Source organism: Podarcis muralis, chromosome 4 (assembly GCF_964188315.1).
Source record: "Podarcis muralis chromosome 4, rPodMur119.hap1.1, whole genome shotgun sequence".
In the NCBI taxonomy this organism is placed as follows: domain Eukaryota; kingdom Metazoa; phylum Chordata; class Lepidosauria; order Squamata; family Lacertidae; genus Podarcis; species Podarcis muralis.
This window is the reverse complement of record NC_135658.1, coordinates 28,763,751-28,778,741: the sequence shown is the minus strand read 5'-3', so window position 1 is coordinate 28,778,741 and position 14,991 is coordinate 28,763,751. Positions and strand designations below refer to the sequence as shown.

General features: G+C 39.5%; 1 protein-coding gene across 1 annotated transcript in view; it reads right to left on the bottom strand.

Moving 5' to 3' along the window:
* Positions 1-14,991, bottom strand: part of PDS5B (PDS5 cohesin associated factor B) — a 68,807-nt gene that overhangs the window by 42,355 nt on the left and 11,461 nt on the right. Inside the window, exons 2-5 of the mRNA XM_028726484.2 lie at positions 9,348-9,471; positions 5,711-5,914; positions 411-497; positions 125-222 (exon numbers count right to left, since the gene is read on the bottom strand). Coding sequence (XP_028582317.2) covers positions 125-222; positions 411-497; positions 5,711-5,914; positions 9,348-9,455 — 497 coding nt within the window. The 5' untranslated portion in view covers positions 9,456-9,471. The remainder of the gene's footprint in view (positions 1-124; positions 223-410; positions 498-5,710; positions 5,915-9,347; positions 9,472-14,991) is intronic.

Sequence of the window (14,991 nt, the reverse complement as noted above, 5' to 3'; positions counted from 1 at the left end):
TTGCTGTGATGTGCGTGTGCAAGGTCATGCACATATTGAAAGCGTGTAAATTGGCCGTTGTCTGTACTATTTTAATCCCAACCTTTCCATGAATAAATTTGTTGTTAAAGATATATATACTTACTTGATTACAGAAAACAATGTTCTGTACAATTGTGTGAAAATTTCATTGCTATCTTCGAGTTCAAAGCATATGTTGTAAGATTTAACCCACGCAATGTTCTATATAGGAAAAGAAGACAGTTAATGTATCTGGAACAGCAACCCAACAAAAAGATAAAAGGTAAGTCCTGTGGTGTCTACTAGCATGATTTTGTATCTCCACCCATTGATATTTTTAAAAAGTGAAAATTTTGCCTGTTTTAAAGCAACTGTGGATAGCTTATAAATAGAAAATAATTTACACTTGCCTCAAGCAAATAAAAATATCTATTGAACTGTGGACTTTTTGTATCTTCTAATCCTTTCAATTGTCTTGTTATGAACATAAATATATCCTGCAAAGGAAAGAACAGGTATTTATTTCACATACATAACAAATATATACTAGTTGCATAAGCATTCACTTCAACTGAAAAATCATTTCTCTATGAACTAGAATTCGTAACATATTTTAACTAACCTCTTATTCTCACAATCAAAGTCTGAAGCACATAAAAAGACAGAAAATATTAGGAACATCAATCAGGATTTTGCAGCACTTGTTTTCACTATAATTTTATTCTGAATCAGGTTTTGAGCTTTCAGTCTGTTACAGTGAATAATGACAGAATGAAATCCTGGTAATAATTATTATCATTATTAATTATTAAATTTGTGGGAGAGTGTCCTATAGTTTAACTATGCGCTGCATGGCATGAAGAAGTATTTTCAGCAATTTCAGCAGCAACAAGAGATGTAGTGGGGAATCATGGGAACAGCTCCTCAATCTTTCCATGACTGTTCAATTCACACACATTGTCTGACCACCCCAAGCCTTTTCCAAAGCAAGCCAGAACGGATTATGAGTATAAAAACTCATTTGCGTTTACCAACCTGCAGAAAGCAAAATAAACGAATTTTCACAACTCTCCATACGGGGTGCACACAAGTCTTGAAATGAAAAGGGCTGCTGGAAGCAAGATTTCCTAGATACAGCCACCAGGGGGCTTTCCTTCTGACACTAAACTTGTGTGCATACCAGCCCCCATACAGTGTGTGAGCCATTCAAGAGGACAAACCAAGTGTGAGGGAACTGTCACCTAAGAAGTTTTAAAAAAAGGCACGCCGAGCAGTAACCTAGAGAAGAGTAACAACTGATAACGAGAATATACAGATGGAGGTGCTGAAAGACCCGAGGAATCAAAAGAGCTGTCAAATCTGCAGACACATGAGTCAGAAGCGTAAGGCACAGCAGAGGAGCAGGTTTCAGAGCTTGGCATTTCAGCATCGCCTCAAATAAATCCAAACAATGAGGTGGAATATATGCTCAAAATAATTTTGTCGTCTCTACTAGAAGGTCTCGGTGTCCAAAAGGATGGCACAACACCACGTCTTCCAAAACGCTTCCCAGTTTTAGCTCTATGTCTCGCATGCTAGAGTCAATGTGGCAACTGGGTCATTGAGAGCACTGCCATTTGAGAGGTTTTGCTGAAGAAAACTCTGCTCCTTGAAAAGTTCACACGTATTCTATTGGGAAAGTGAAAGTTAATTGGGTAGGGTTCTTGTCCTCCCTTCTTTCGCCTGTTTGAAATGCCTTTTCCCAAGTAATCTGTCTGGCTAAAATCAAAGTACTGTAACATCAGCACTGACAGACATGCATTTGAAAAGCTAGGTTTATGAAATATAGTGTTGTTGGGAAGAAACATTTCAAAATAATTTGTCTGGGAATCAAGACTGTTGACACTGACAATGTTAAAAAAGCACTTTCGAAAAGCTGTGCTTGTGAAATACATCGTTGCGATGAAGGGAGTAAATGTGAACAATCTAGTAAAAGAGGACTGCAAAGCTAGACGTCATTTCTTTTAACATTAGACTTATAAAAAGTAATACTGAACACTTTCAAAACACACTACATAAAAGTTAACCAAGTAGTCATTTCAAGTGGAAATGAATGTACTTGGCAATTTAACATAACAATACTATTGCCTAAAAGAATGTACCAATCTAAATTTCAACAGAGAGGGTGAAAAAATGGAAAGAATATGAGGGAAGCAACAAGGAAAGACTATGAATAAAAGTGTAGTTAGGCTTCAGTTCACAATCAATTAGCCAACCTGAGTTAATATGGTACAAATCCACTTACTTCAAACTGGTCTTCTATAGTCAAAGTGAGTTCTCTGAACTAACTGAGACACAGATCGTGGCTTCAGAAATTTCAGTGTTGACAACAAGGTAAAGAGAACTACACCTAGCAGTTTTCTATCCAAACCGTGGAGCTTCATTCCAATATAACTGTAAACTTTTTAAATATAGTTTACTGGGGTTTGTACATCTGAATCAGATACAGCTCACTCAGACTGTGCTAACTGTATATTATCATTATCTTTACATTTACCTTTTATTAACTTGCTATCCTAGTTTGTTGCTGCCCAGCTGCTGACCTGAGACGCAAACGAAAAGCAGCTAAAAAATGAAACTGCTCACACAGCTAAGGGACTCTCATTGGCGCTTTCTTAGAACTTGCACTGTGTCCCCTCTCTGCATGCTAGGAGACTCCTTTTTTTTAACAATTTAGTACACCATCCAACCTAGAGCTGTATACACATGGCCTCTCTAAACTTTTCTCCTATATGTGAGCAGAGGAATGGGGAGGGGGAGGCATTTCACTGACTTTCCCCAAAGAGAGTAGAAATTATCCAGTAACATCTTAGGGCTGAGGCTCAATGTCAGAAGCAGCACTGTGCCGACCCTTTACCAGTACCACAAAGCAGAAACCACATCTGGAACTGTAAAGTGGATTAGTCCCCCCCCCCAACAGATCAGTATTACATCCAGAGCCATGTAGTCCTTTTTTCCATTCTCCCCAAAACACCTGTATGTGAAAATACAACAGCTAGCTTTTCACATGCAGTAGGATGTGGGAATTGTTGGGTTATTCAAGCAAACTAATTGATCAATCTACCCCACAGCAATTAAATTGCCAGATTATTGTTCTAGAGAACAAGAAATCTACAGTCAGACTTGGTGAAAAGAAAATAGGGTTGTTGTTTTTAAGACACTTTTCTGGAAACAGTGTTTCCCACAATTGGGACTCGAGTTGTTTTTGGATTGCAGCTCCCATCATCCCTAGCTAACAGGACCAAGTTTAGGAAACAATGATATAGAACAAGGCAACTTCAAAAAAACCAATTTGCCCATAGTAAGGAGCATAAGGAACTCTAGACTGAGTTCAGACTCAAACTATGTATTAATAGAAAATAAATTCACAAATTTCTCTTTACTGTATTTCTGCACAACCCAGGAAACCACTAATTCTAGGAGAACCATTTTCTTTAAAAACCACTGTTCTGAGAATTGTACAAACACAGAAAGATAATCAGCATGATTTATTCTGCATCTTTAAAATGGATTACAATTAGGGTTGCATGCCAATTAAAATTTAAATCCATTACTCATGTGTGTTTTAGTTGATTAATCTGTTAGCTAAATCTGCATACATTTGCATATGGGTAAAAGCAATATTTCAGAAGAAAGAGGCGTATTCACTTGTTTTTACAGGATGCACACATTCATTGTGCCAGGTGTCATCATTCCCATGTGTTAGAAAAAGGGGGGGATGTGTCTTTCAAGATAGTCCTTGCCTTTTGCAGTTTAAGTACTTGTATTAAAATATTTTTCTAAAAAAAAATCTTCTGTCCAATTAATCATGAGCACATTTTCATCTGATTGAAAGGATTTAAAAAACAACAACACACTTACAGCCCTAATTAAAATGAATGTCACATATAATGGTTTTAGAATCAATAAAAGCAGCAATAAGCCACTTAGAAGCGCTGAAACGGAGGACAGAATAGCTGAAAAAGACAAGGACTTTATTATGGACAATAGCAGCCAGACCCTTGTAAGGAACTGAGCTGAAAAACTAGAGTCCATGACACACAACACACCATTTTCGATGCCCATTCCATTACAAAGATGCAGCACTGTGCAACTCCTTAGAATTATTATTTTAGGAGGAAAAAGAAGTTATGTAACTGGAATAATCCACTATGGTTTATCATAATGTGCAATCCACTCTTCTGGCATGGCCACAAGGAAATGAGAAGTGTTTGCTTCAGTTTCAATTAATCAGAGTTACATGGTAAACTGTGGCTAATCTTAACTATGATTCGCTTGTTAACTTCAGCTTAAAGTTGCACTTGTTTCAAACAAGTTCATAATAATTAAATTATTGTTAGAAATGAATCACAGTTGAGTTTAACCAATTTTGCCAAGCTCAGATAAAACAAGAAGCTGTAGTTAATCCAAAACAAAAATGAAAGCTTCTGAATCCTTCTTCACAACCACACTGGAGGAGGAAAGGTAAGAGGAAGACCCCCAAGGAAAACCTAGGTAGGTTCTTCTCAACAGAAAACCTGTACCCTACTCTATGCCCTGATAACATTATGATGAAACTACCGGTACATTTTGCATGGCGAGTTTATGAAACACTGTCCATGTCCCTAGCAAATGGTCACAAAATGACACTCATTTCCATTCACTACAGGACAACGTTTTTCCAGCAGCTTCTTGACAGCACTATCATAAAAGAGGCAAATGGGAGTCAACAACTAAGTTCCATAACATACAACTTGGTCATTTATTGTACAGATACATGAGTCTTGGAAAACAAATACAACAAACTGCAGACAATATAGCTGAGCAAGATGGAACTGCTGAAAGCCATAAACATAAATATTACTTGCTAACATCAGAACACTTCATAATACAGAAACATATCTCTACCTAAAATTCAAACTGCTTTAGAATTCACATAGTCAAGGGGGGAAATGCCAAATGACTTGCCATAATTTGACCCCAAATGCCATAATTTAACAAATTAGTATATTTTGATAGCAGGCAACTGACAATATTTATTATTCATATGAACACACACACACACAAATAACTTTAAGGTCATTAGAAGCCACACAGAATGCCAGTGGTTATTAATTGTTTAGTTTTAGTTTTTCGTTTTTGCCTGTTGGAACAGCTTTAAACCTACACAGCTACTCAATTAAAGTTTTGCCTGCTGCCCTAACTCATATAATCAAGTTCTCATTTAAGGGTCATAGGAAAGCACAACTGCATTTAGCACTTGCAAAATTTTATTTCAAAATTCTTTTAACAGGCAAAATGTCCCTGCTTATCGACTTTTCAATTTTCCTAGGCTTTGTTTTGCAACATAGATCTCTCTGTGATAAATAACAGGCAACTGTCACTCCAAGCCTAAATACACTGTAGCAAATATTATCAGTACTTCCCTTCAAACTGGGCCTATAGGACCAGACTACACCTTAACAATTCCCACACTGATCCTACAACAAATCACTTAAAAATACCTAGCTAACTTCTGGAAATGGAGCCAGTGCTTTTAAAAATATTTAATTCATATCAGTTAGAATATGCAGTGTGAAAGCTCTGCTGAAGAGTTCTAACCTCTCGATTGTTTGTTTTTGAATGTTTAGAAATAAACATTCACTACTGCTCATCCAAAGTCACAGAAAATAAGGATGACATGCAATCTTACCTTAAGTTTATCTGGTGAAGTGTATGGTGCTTCAGGAGCATATATTCTAAAAATATCAGCAAGACAACAAGCTACGAGCAAGCGCACATCTTTATCAGGATGCTTAAGGAAGAAATCGGAGGCAAGATGTAAAGCGAGATTTAGATAGAGCTCCTTTTCTTCTTCAGAGTCCTGGTCCATGTCCATGAATGTTTTGACAACCATCTGCCAAAAGAAAGTTCCAAGATAAGCAACATTCTCTAGGGGGAAAAAACAGCCCATATTAAAAAAACCACATACATTAAAAGGGCTATTTTTCTTTATGCGCTTCTTCATTTTCCTGACTATTTTGACTTTTCCGTAATGAGGGTAAAATATTGTAAGCTTCAAAATGGTTGAATGTCAAAGTATTTAATCTACAGTCATGTGACAAATAATATTTGCATTAAAGGTAAAGGTAAAGGTACCCCTGCCCATACGGGCCAGTCTTGCCAGACTCTAGGGTTGTGCGCTCATCTCACTCTAGAGGCTGGGAGCCAGCGCTGTCCGCAGACACTTCTGGGTCACGTGGCCAGCGTGACAAAGCTGCTCTGGCGAACCAGCACCACAGCAGCACACGGAACGCCGTTTACCTTCCCGCTATAAAGCGGTACCTATTTATCTACTTGCACTTAAGGGTGCTTTCGAACTGCTAGGTGGGCAGGAGCTGCGACAGAACGACGGGAGCTCACCCCGCCGCGGGGATTTGAACCGCCGCCATGCGATCGGCAAGTCCTAGGCGCTGAGGTTTTACCCACAGCGCCACCCGCGTCCCAATATTTGCATTACATCTTTGCTAATAGCACATATCAACATGCAATGGCACTAGGAATAAACACACAGCAAAGATGGTTGCTGCCGACAGGAATGTACAGTCAAAATAAATCTGTATCTGACAAAGTAGATTCTGGCCTATAAAGGATGCACTTGTTTAAGGTGCCACAAGTTTGCTTTTGCTGCAGCAAATCAACACAATCGCTCTTCTCACTTCCCTTGGGGAAGGGCCATAGCTCAGTGGTAGAGACTGTCTTGCATGCAGAAGGCCCCAAATTTTATCTCCCGGTAGAGCTGGGAGAGACTTTTGCCTGAAACCCTGGATAGCTGCTTTCAGACAGTGGAGACAATACTGAGCTAGATAGACCAGGGGCCTGATTCAGTGTTTGGCGGCTTCCTATCTTCCTATATATAAAAAATGTAAGTCTGCCATCGCACAGCCCCTGTTGGGAGGATTTGCAGTGCCACATCGCAACTCGGGATTTGCATAAAGTCATAGTGAAGGAGGGGAGCAAAAGAGAAGACAGGTTGCACAAAAGCAGTGAATATGGCATGGAAGTGAGAAGGGAGTGACACTGAAAGGAGGTGGAAGTAGTGGTTTAAAACAATGGCTGAACTTCAAGTAAAGCATTGAAAGAGAGGAAAGCAACAGTTTAAAATGGTTTTAAACAACGGCAGAGGTTTGAGGGAAATAGGGATAGAGGGGCACCGAGGGAAATTGTGATTTAAACCAAGAGAACTGTTTGAATAAAGCGGGGGTGAAAAAAACTGTATGCTTTTTCAGACTGTCATTTAAATATTCATTTCACTGGGAATCTTTTGATATATATATATAAAAAATCTATGTTAGTCATTCTCAGAGTCGACTCATTGATATCAGTGACTTGGACGCACTGATTTCAATGGATTTATTCATTATTTTAAAAGAATGTACCAAATTATTCAAGCTTCTCTGGAGTTCAGCTTTGTTGTTCAAAGTACTTCACGAAAACTTTTGAAGTTCACTTACACGGCAACAGAACTTCTGGAAAATCTAACATGAAAAAGACTGCATTTTCTAACAAAACCTATTTATTACCATAGCATATTGCAATATTTTTTGCTACACACAAAAACCAGCAACCAACCTCAAACACTAAAATTATTAAGAGCAATTTTAGTCAAGCCTAATTATAAAGAGAAGAGTACAATCAAAGTTAATCTTCTAGGTATACCTAGAAACTTATTTACAAACCCAGAAGGCATCAGGTGTTTACTCTATTGAATCTATTTTAAAATTTCAAGATTTTGTAATGCACTCGGTTGCATGAAGCACAAACAGTTGTCTATCCATATTACCCTGGGGGAGGAGCTAATTTATATCTGTGAAAACGTAAGCGTATCACAAATCATTTGGCCCCATAATTGTATCCTGTCTTTGAACTGTAATATAAATGGTGTGTGATCAATTTTTAGGAGTATCTCTTTTCAAATATTTAAAAAGTAATCAATTATGTACTACTTAACACTCTAAAGATCTATACAATTCTTTCCATGAGAGACTTATTAAGCCATCTATAAGATGATGACATAGAATATTCCATAAAACTAAGTCGGAAACTCCACTTCTCCTTCTCTGGCCTCTGGTAAAGCTGATCTCAACCAATGATTCAGCTAACTGCAAGTAGGAATCCAATTAAGATACCAGCTGGGTACTGGATTCTTTCCTGTGTGCAGAGAAAATAGGAGAAGCACACTGTGGAAGCAAGAAAGGATGTAATATTTAGGCTGCACAATGTTGGGAAAGCACCGGTTTTCATACTCAGCAAGCAGCCTACACATGATGGAGCATAACCATGTCATTTTAATATGCACAGGTTTCATGCATGGTGGGGCAACAGAATTGTACACATACACCCACCCTAGGTCATGTCTCAACTGCACCTCCCCTTGTATTTCTGTCCATAGACCAAGCTCCCAACATGTACGGTACTGTCAACATGTACGATTCTCTCAAAATTCAGAATGTGCCTGCTGGTCCGAAAAAGGTTGGCAGCTTCACCTTAGACGAATAAATAATAACTATACCCAATAGGATATATGTAAGAACTATTACATTCAATTGGGTATTTAACTAAACATTATATTCAAATTTTGACTTCCATGTCATTATTTCATTCTCGGTTTCCCAGTATCTGTGAATTTCAGAACATACCGTCCTTACTGTCACTGAGCTAGCTAGCTAGCTATGACATCTTTCTCCTTCTCTCTCTTTCCTCCTCCCCGCCACATATTTACCGAAAAACTGTGACAAACTCTTACCTCTACAGATCTGAGCAGAAGGAGGGAAGGGGTCCCTTGTTTGGTATATGTACATGATGAGAATGCTCTGCCGATTTCAGCAGCAAATTACCGTATTTTTCTGTGTATAAGACGCCCCCATGTATAAGACACCCCCTATTTTTGGGGACTCCAAATTAAGAAAACACCCCTCAGAACTACCCGTGTATAAGACAAGCCCCAATTTTAAACCTTTTTTTTTTGTTACAAAACCTAGTCATACACGAAAAATTTGGTATCTACAGTTCACTATGACACATTTCCATCATGTAATAGAAAAATAGGTTCTGTGGGGAAGTTTACATTCATTGCTGTCGCTCTGCCAGCCCTATGTTACACAGCTGAAGCCATCAACTGCCGCCCCCTACAACTGTTATTACTGTTTTTATTTGCAAGTAACAATATATTTTTTTCTAGTAATGTTAGCAGTAGTAAAATAAAATTTAAAAAAAGCACAGGGGAGAAAAAATATGATAGGTGCATGAATTAGAACTGCCCAAAATGTGTAATAAAACTGGTCACTCACTTTTAACCGCCGTACCATCTCTTCTTTCGAAATTTTATCCGATATTTCCTTAACGCCGGGTGGATAAGTAATTTTTCCATCATTGGCTCGAGTCTTTGAATGAGCCATGATGCCGGTTTAAAACCTGGAACAGAGAAAAATTGAATTAGATAATATTTAATATCCATCACACCGTTATCTAATTTCTTTTTGTTTTGTTTTTAAGACACTGAAGTCCAAGTAGCCAATTTTATAAAGCAAGGAACAAATTTAAGTGACGTGCAAACAATTCCACCTGAAGTGTGCTACACTTTTACACATCCAATACGTATGCAATTGTACCAGATCTGCTAGTAATCAGACACCGAACAAGCCAACTAGCTCAATATGAAAGTTACCATAGATATAGCCAAGACAAGAGTTTACAATCTCATTGAAACTAAACCTATATGATTTTCCCCCTATTGCAAATGCAGAGAAACTGACATTTTGACACTTTTAAGAAGTGGGTCAGGGATTCAGAATAAGAGAAAGCAAAAGAGACAGCCATAATTGCATAATTTCAAAAACGGAATTAGTTAATTTATAATTTAATGTCTGAATATAGCACATGCTTCAAAGGAGACTCTTAATCTCACCTCAACAGAATCCTCCTCAAGTTTTAACTTTTCTACATGTAGACAGAAATATATATCTAGAAACATGGTGGGTGCGCGGAGAGAGAGAGAGAGAGAGAGAGAGAGAGAGAGAGAGAGAGAGAGAATGGATATTCTGCTATATGAAGAACTTTTATCCAAAATAATCTGTGACGCAATCCATCCCTAAGAACAAATGTGGCTCAGGGGATCGACTGGCACAGGAGCCCTCTTTCTTCCTACCCAGGCTGACCCTTCCCACAATTACTACTAAAGGAGTAATTTGCAGGCCAGAACTCAAGAGAGAGAGGTGGTTGTAACGTATGGCATACAGTTAGCAAGCACCAACTTCCCATTACAAGAGTGGTTGGCACACACTGGTGTACATGTTGTTGAGGATGAATCAGGGCATGGAGAGCCTCCACTAAATACTCTCACACTCCCCTCCCATAGGAGCTACTGTACCTCATAGGGGATAAGCCAGTTCCCTGATAAGGAACATTACAAGCTGGAAAAACATACACTCATATTAGAATTAATGTCAACTGTGTCTTTTAAACTACTATAAAAAGGTAAAGGGACCCCTGACCATTAGGTCCAGTCGTGGCCGACTTTGGGGTTGCGGCGTTCATCTCACTTTATTGGCCGAGGGAGCCGGCGTACAGCTTCCGGGTCATGTGGCCAGCATGATGACTAAGCCGCTTCTGGCGAACCAGAGCAGCGCACGGAAACACCGTTTACCTTTCCACCGGAGTGGTACCTATTTATCTACTTGCACTTTGACGTGCTTTCAAACTGCTAGGTTGGCAGGAGCAGGGACTGAGCAACGGGAGCTCACACCGTTGCGGGGATTCGAACCGCTGACCTTCCAATCAGCAAATCCTAGGCTCTGTGGTTTAACCCACAGCGCCACCCGCCCATTATTTCATATAAAACTATTTACAAGGTGAATAAAGGGAAAGAAGATAAGCTAGGCATCTATCATCTGTCTATCTATCTATCTATCTATCTATCTATCTATCTATCTATCATCTATCTATCTATCATCTATCTATCTATCTATCTATCTATCTATCATCTATCTATCTATCTAAAAAAAAATGAGAAAAGAGGAAAGCAACTCCCAAGAGATGCTGCAGCATTTGATAATGGAAGACACAGCAAAGTATATAGGAAAAAGTCATACCTCTCATCATATGAAAAGATGCTCATACTAAATCTAAGGTAAACAGAATCAGAAAAGTTTCTTGGTTATTCTAGCTAGGACCCTTTTTTAAAAAAAGTAAGTCAAATACTACAAAAAATACACTGTGCTGCTTTGGAATACTATAAACAAAAATGAACAAAACAAAAATTAAGATTATACGCTAGATGCTTTTCCATGCACAAGAAAACAAATGCAACAAAAGTTAAGAAAGCAGAATAAAAATGTACTAAAATCCTATTAAGATAAACAAACAAGGAAGTCATTTCTTAAGGAGCCCTGAGCTCAACAGGATTATTCTGTATGTGTCTTGCTCAACCACAGTGTCACTAACTGCCTCCTTCCACTAGCAAGCCTAATAACCCCCAATCTCCATTCCACACATATTTACTTCATGTAGCCCTACTCAACCCACAAGTGGATAGAAAAGGGGTATTGGTTGGGAAATACATTAGTGGCCATCCTACCCTAAAGATCCATGACCCGTGTCACATTTTATATAACATAGTAAGAGTCAATACAGGGTACACAGAAGACCACTGTCAAGTACACAGGATTTTTTCCCATCTTAATTGTTTGCCTAAATGCACTTGCCTGTTTAGAAGCATGCACACAACACTTCTGCAGCATTCCACACAGGTTTCTTATAAAAAGCATTTCCAAATGACTTAAGCAAGAGTCAATATATTACATTCCAGCAACAAGCTTTAAAGTAATCAAGATTCAATAGCTGCCTTTTCATCTAAGGTACTTAAAAGTTTCATTCATTTTATATCAGGGAATCCCAACTGTTATCACAGAAGCCAAATCAAAGAATTAGTTGTTCTCAGGCATTTTACATTACTGACAGAACATACACATGCATAGGTTTTTCCTCTTTCAGATATATCACTTCTCTTATGAGTTATAATATACTTTTTAAGGCACAGGTGACGCCTGTCTGTGACTGATGAGGTCCATCATATGTGAGATATAATATACATATTAATACATAGGCCTCATAATTCACAGGCAGTAGCATTCGAATGGTTAGGGTACTTTAAAATATAGAGAACTGTAATTTGGTACACACAGGGCTGAATCGCTCCAATTTTGAGAAAGTTAGAAACACATTTTCAATGTCCAGCAGCTGAAATGCAGAATATCTTCTTCATAACAGTAGCTAGCTCTCCAGCAGAGAATAGAAAGAAGCAAATGACAAAAATTAAAAGATTCTAATTTCACACACTTTTAACCATTAGATTGGGAGCAGGGAATTCCTGTGACAGTAAAGAATGTGAACACACAGTATATTGTTAGTGTCAGTTTAAAAGTCACACCAAATCATGAGTTGTAAAGCTTAAATGTGGCTTGAAACAATGGTTCAAGAGTGACCAGCTAATTAAAAAGTGATGCCATCTTTTGTAAGCAGATTTGGAAGCATAGTTTCTGCAAGCTTTATTATGGCGTAATGTTGAAATTGACAAACCATGGTTATGGCCATTGTTCTACCTCCTGAACCTACTGTGCCATAGTAGGTGGAAGAAAAGGTAATGAATGGCCATCCTGGGAAAAGCAGTGACACTAATTTTCAGTTTGAAGTAGCTTGAGCATTGATATCCTTGCCGAAACTCAAGGTTTTGAGAGATTTCGGCTGAAGAGAAAGAATAGGAGAACAGATGTGGGTGTGAGAACCATGTGAAGCCTTTAGTACCATCTTTAATCCAACTTCCTTCTCCCCATGCTCAGTACTATGGTTTGGCATACTGCTGAAATAAGCCTCACTCACTATTAGAGGTGCTGCTACTTAGATAAAACATTGAAGTGGTACAAACGTAAGTCTGGTTTGGGATGTAAGTGGAATTCATGGTTTTCTCCTACAGGTGCAAGGTTCAGGTTCATGTGCTTTCCACTTTTGCTTCCCCTCACAGAATCAGGAATAGTGTTCAAAATTATCCAGGCACCAGGTGTGTTTTGCAACTGGTACGGGTCCAATTGTGACTATATGGAGATCTCTGGATGCCAGGATGACAACTGACATCTCCATCTGGCTGGCCCCTCCAGCTTTCTTAATCACATAAGCAGAAGACCTTATTTATTGCATTATGATAGATAGATAATATTTATTACGGCCATAGGCCCATACAGGTAAAAACAACACATAAGTGGCAGCTTGTGCCGTGGGGAAAAGAAAAAACAGTCGCTAAAACACCACTATAACAATAAATACTATAAGATGGAAAGGCATGCTACGCCTTAATTAGCTTGTAGCGCTCCTTGGCGTCGCTTTTGGGAGAGGACAGCGACCAGGAACCTAGCCACTTTCAGGGTCGTGTGGGAATCCTTATCCTGCAAGATTTGGGCAAGGTGGAATTTTGGTGGGGTACCCTCTAGTTTCTGTATGATTGATCCCAACAAATTTGCCCGTGGCACATTGAACAGGGGGCAAGTGAACATAATGTGCTGGAGCGACTCCGGCGTCACCTTATCACATTCGCACGTGGCGGGGACTTGGCCCTTTGAGAATCTATGTCTCAGGACATTGGAGGGGAAAACGTTGAACCTCGCTTTGGTGAAGGCCAGTCTATGGGCAACAGTCGAAAGGGAGGAGAGGTATGATGGAACGCAATAAGTTAAAGTGATACCAATGTTCTGGGGCGAACAAACACCTCCCCCCAGCGTATAATTTTGCTGCAAGTCGATGTCATCCAGTCTTTGACGGATCAGTCTTTGAGCAGTGATTTGATCTAGTTTTAGGGAATCTGAGGGAGAGATTCCATAGCTCAGGAGTTTGGCATGAATTTTACTAGTCCAAAGGCTGGAGAATTCATCTCGCCATAAGCATTGGACAAGGTAATGATTTGGTAATCTATGCCACAATGATAACCAGTAATTGAAGACTTGCTTCCACAGGCAAGTTTCTAAGGATGCGATCTTCAATTCTAGTCGCATGGCTGCGTTGCTTACGCACAGGGGGAGCATTAGGAGCCGGCGTAGGAATTGGCTTTGCAGAGTCTCAAGGGGAGCAAGATCTGTCATCACGGCCCAGAGCGGGGCAGCATAAGCAAGCACTGCAACCACTTTTGCCTTGAACACCTTTAGGGCCGAGGGAACATGCAGAGCTCCGTCCGAGAAGAAAAATCGGAGGAGCGCATATGACAGGGTTTTGGCCTTGTTAAGTAGGTGTTGAATTTGAGCTTTCCATCCCAAGTTGTGTTGAAAAATAACTCCTAGATATTGAAATTTTAGGACTTGCTCTATTTTTGCTCCACCAAGCTTCCATTCGTATAATCTCCGGCTTCTGGAGAAAATCAGAATCTTGGACTTAGCATGGTTGATGGTTAATTGGTTGAGTTGGCAATACGTGGCAAAGATCTTCAGAGCTCTGGTTAGTCCAACACGTGTATAAGATAGAATTACCGCGTCGTCCGCATATAAAAGGAGTGGGCAGCGGTAATCCGCTAGTCTAGGCGCGTGTGTACTTGGAGATGAGTTAACTAGGGGTGCTCGCATGTCGCTGATGAAAAGGTTGAATAGGCAGGGAGCCAATATACATCCTTGGCGCACTCCCTTGTTTATTGGTATCGAATTTGTGAGGTCGCCCGCAGGAGTAAGTCTCACTCTGGCAAGGGTACCTTCGTGGAGCTGACTTATGAGCCATAAGAGTCTTCTATCAATGCCCTGTTTCGCAAGTTTCTCCCAAAGAATATTTCTAGGAACGCTGTCAAAGGCTGCCTTTAGATCTAAGAAGGCAGCACAGAGGTTGCCCCGGGGAGGGGAGGAGTACTTCCGTGCCAGATGATAAAGAATTATTGCATGATCTGTTGTAGAACGTTTAGTTCTGAAC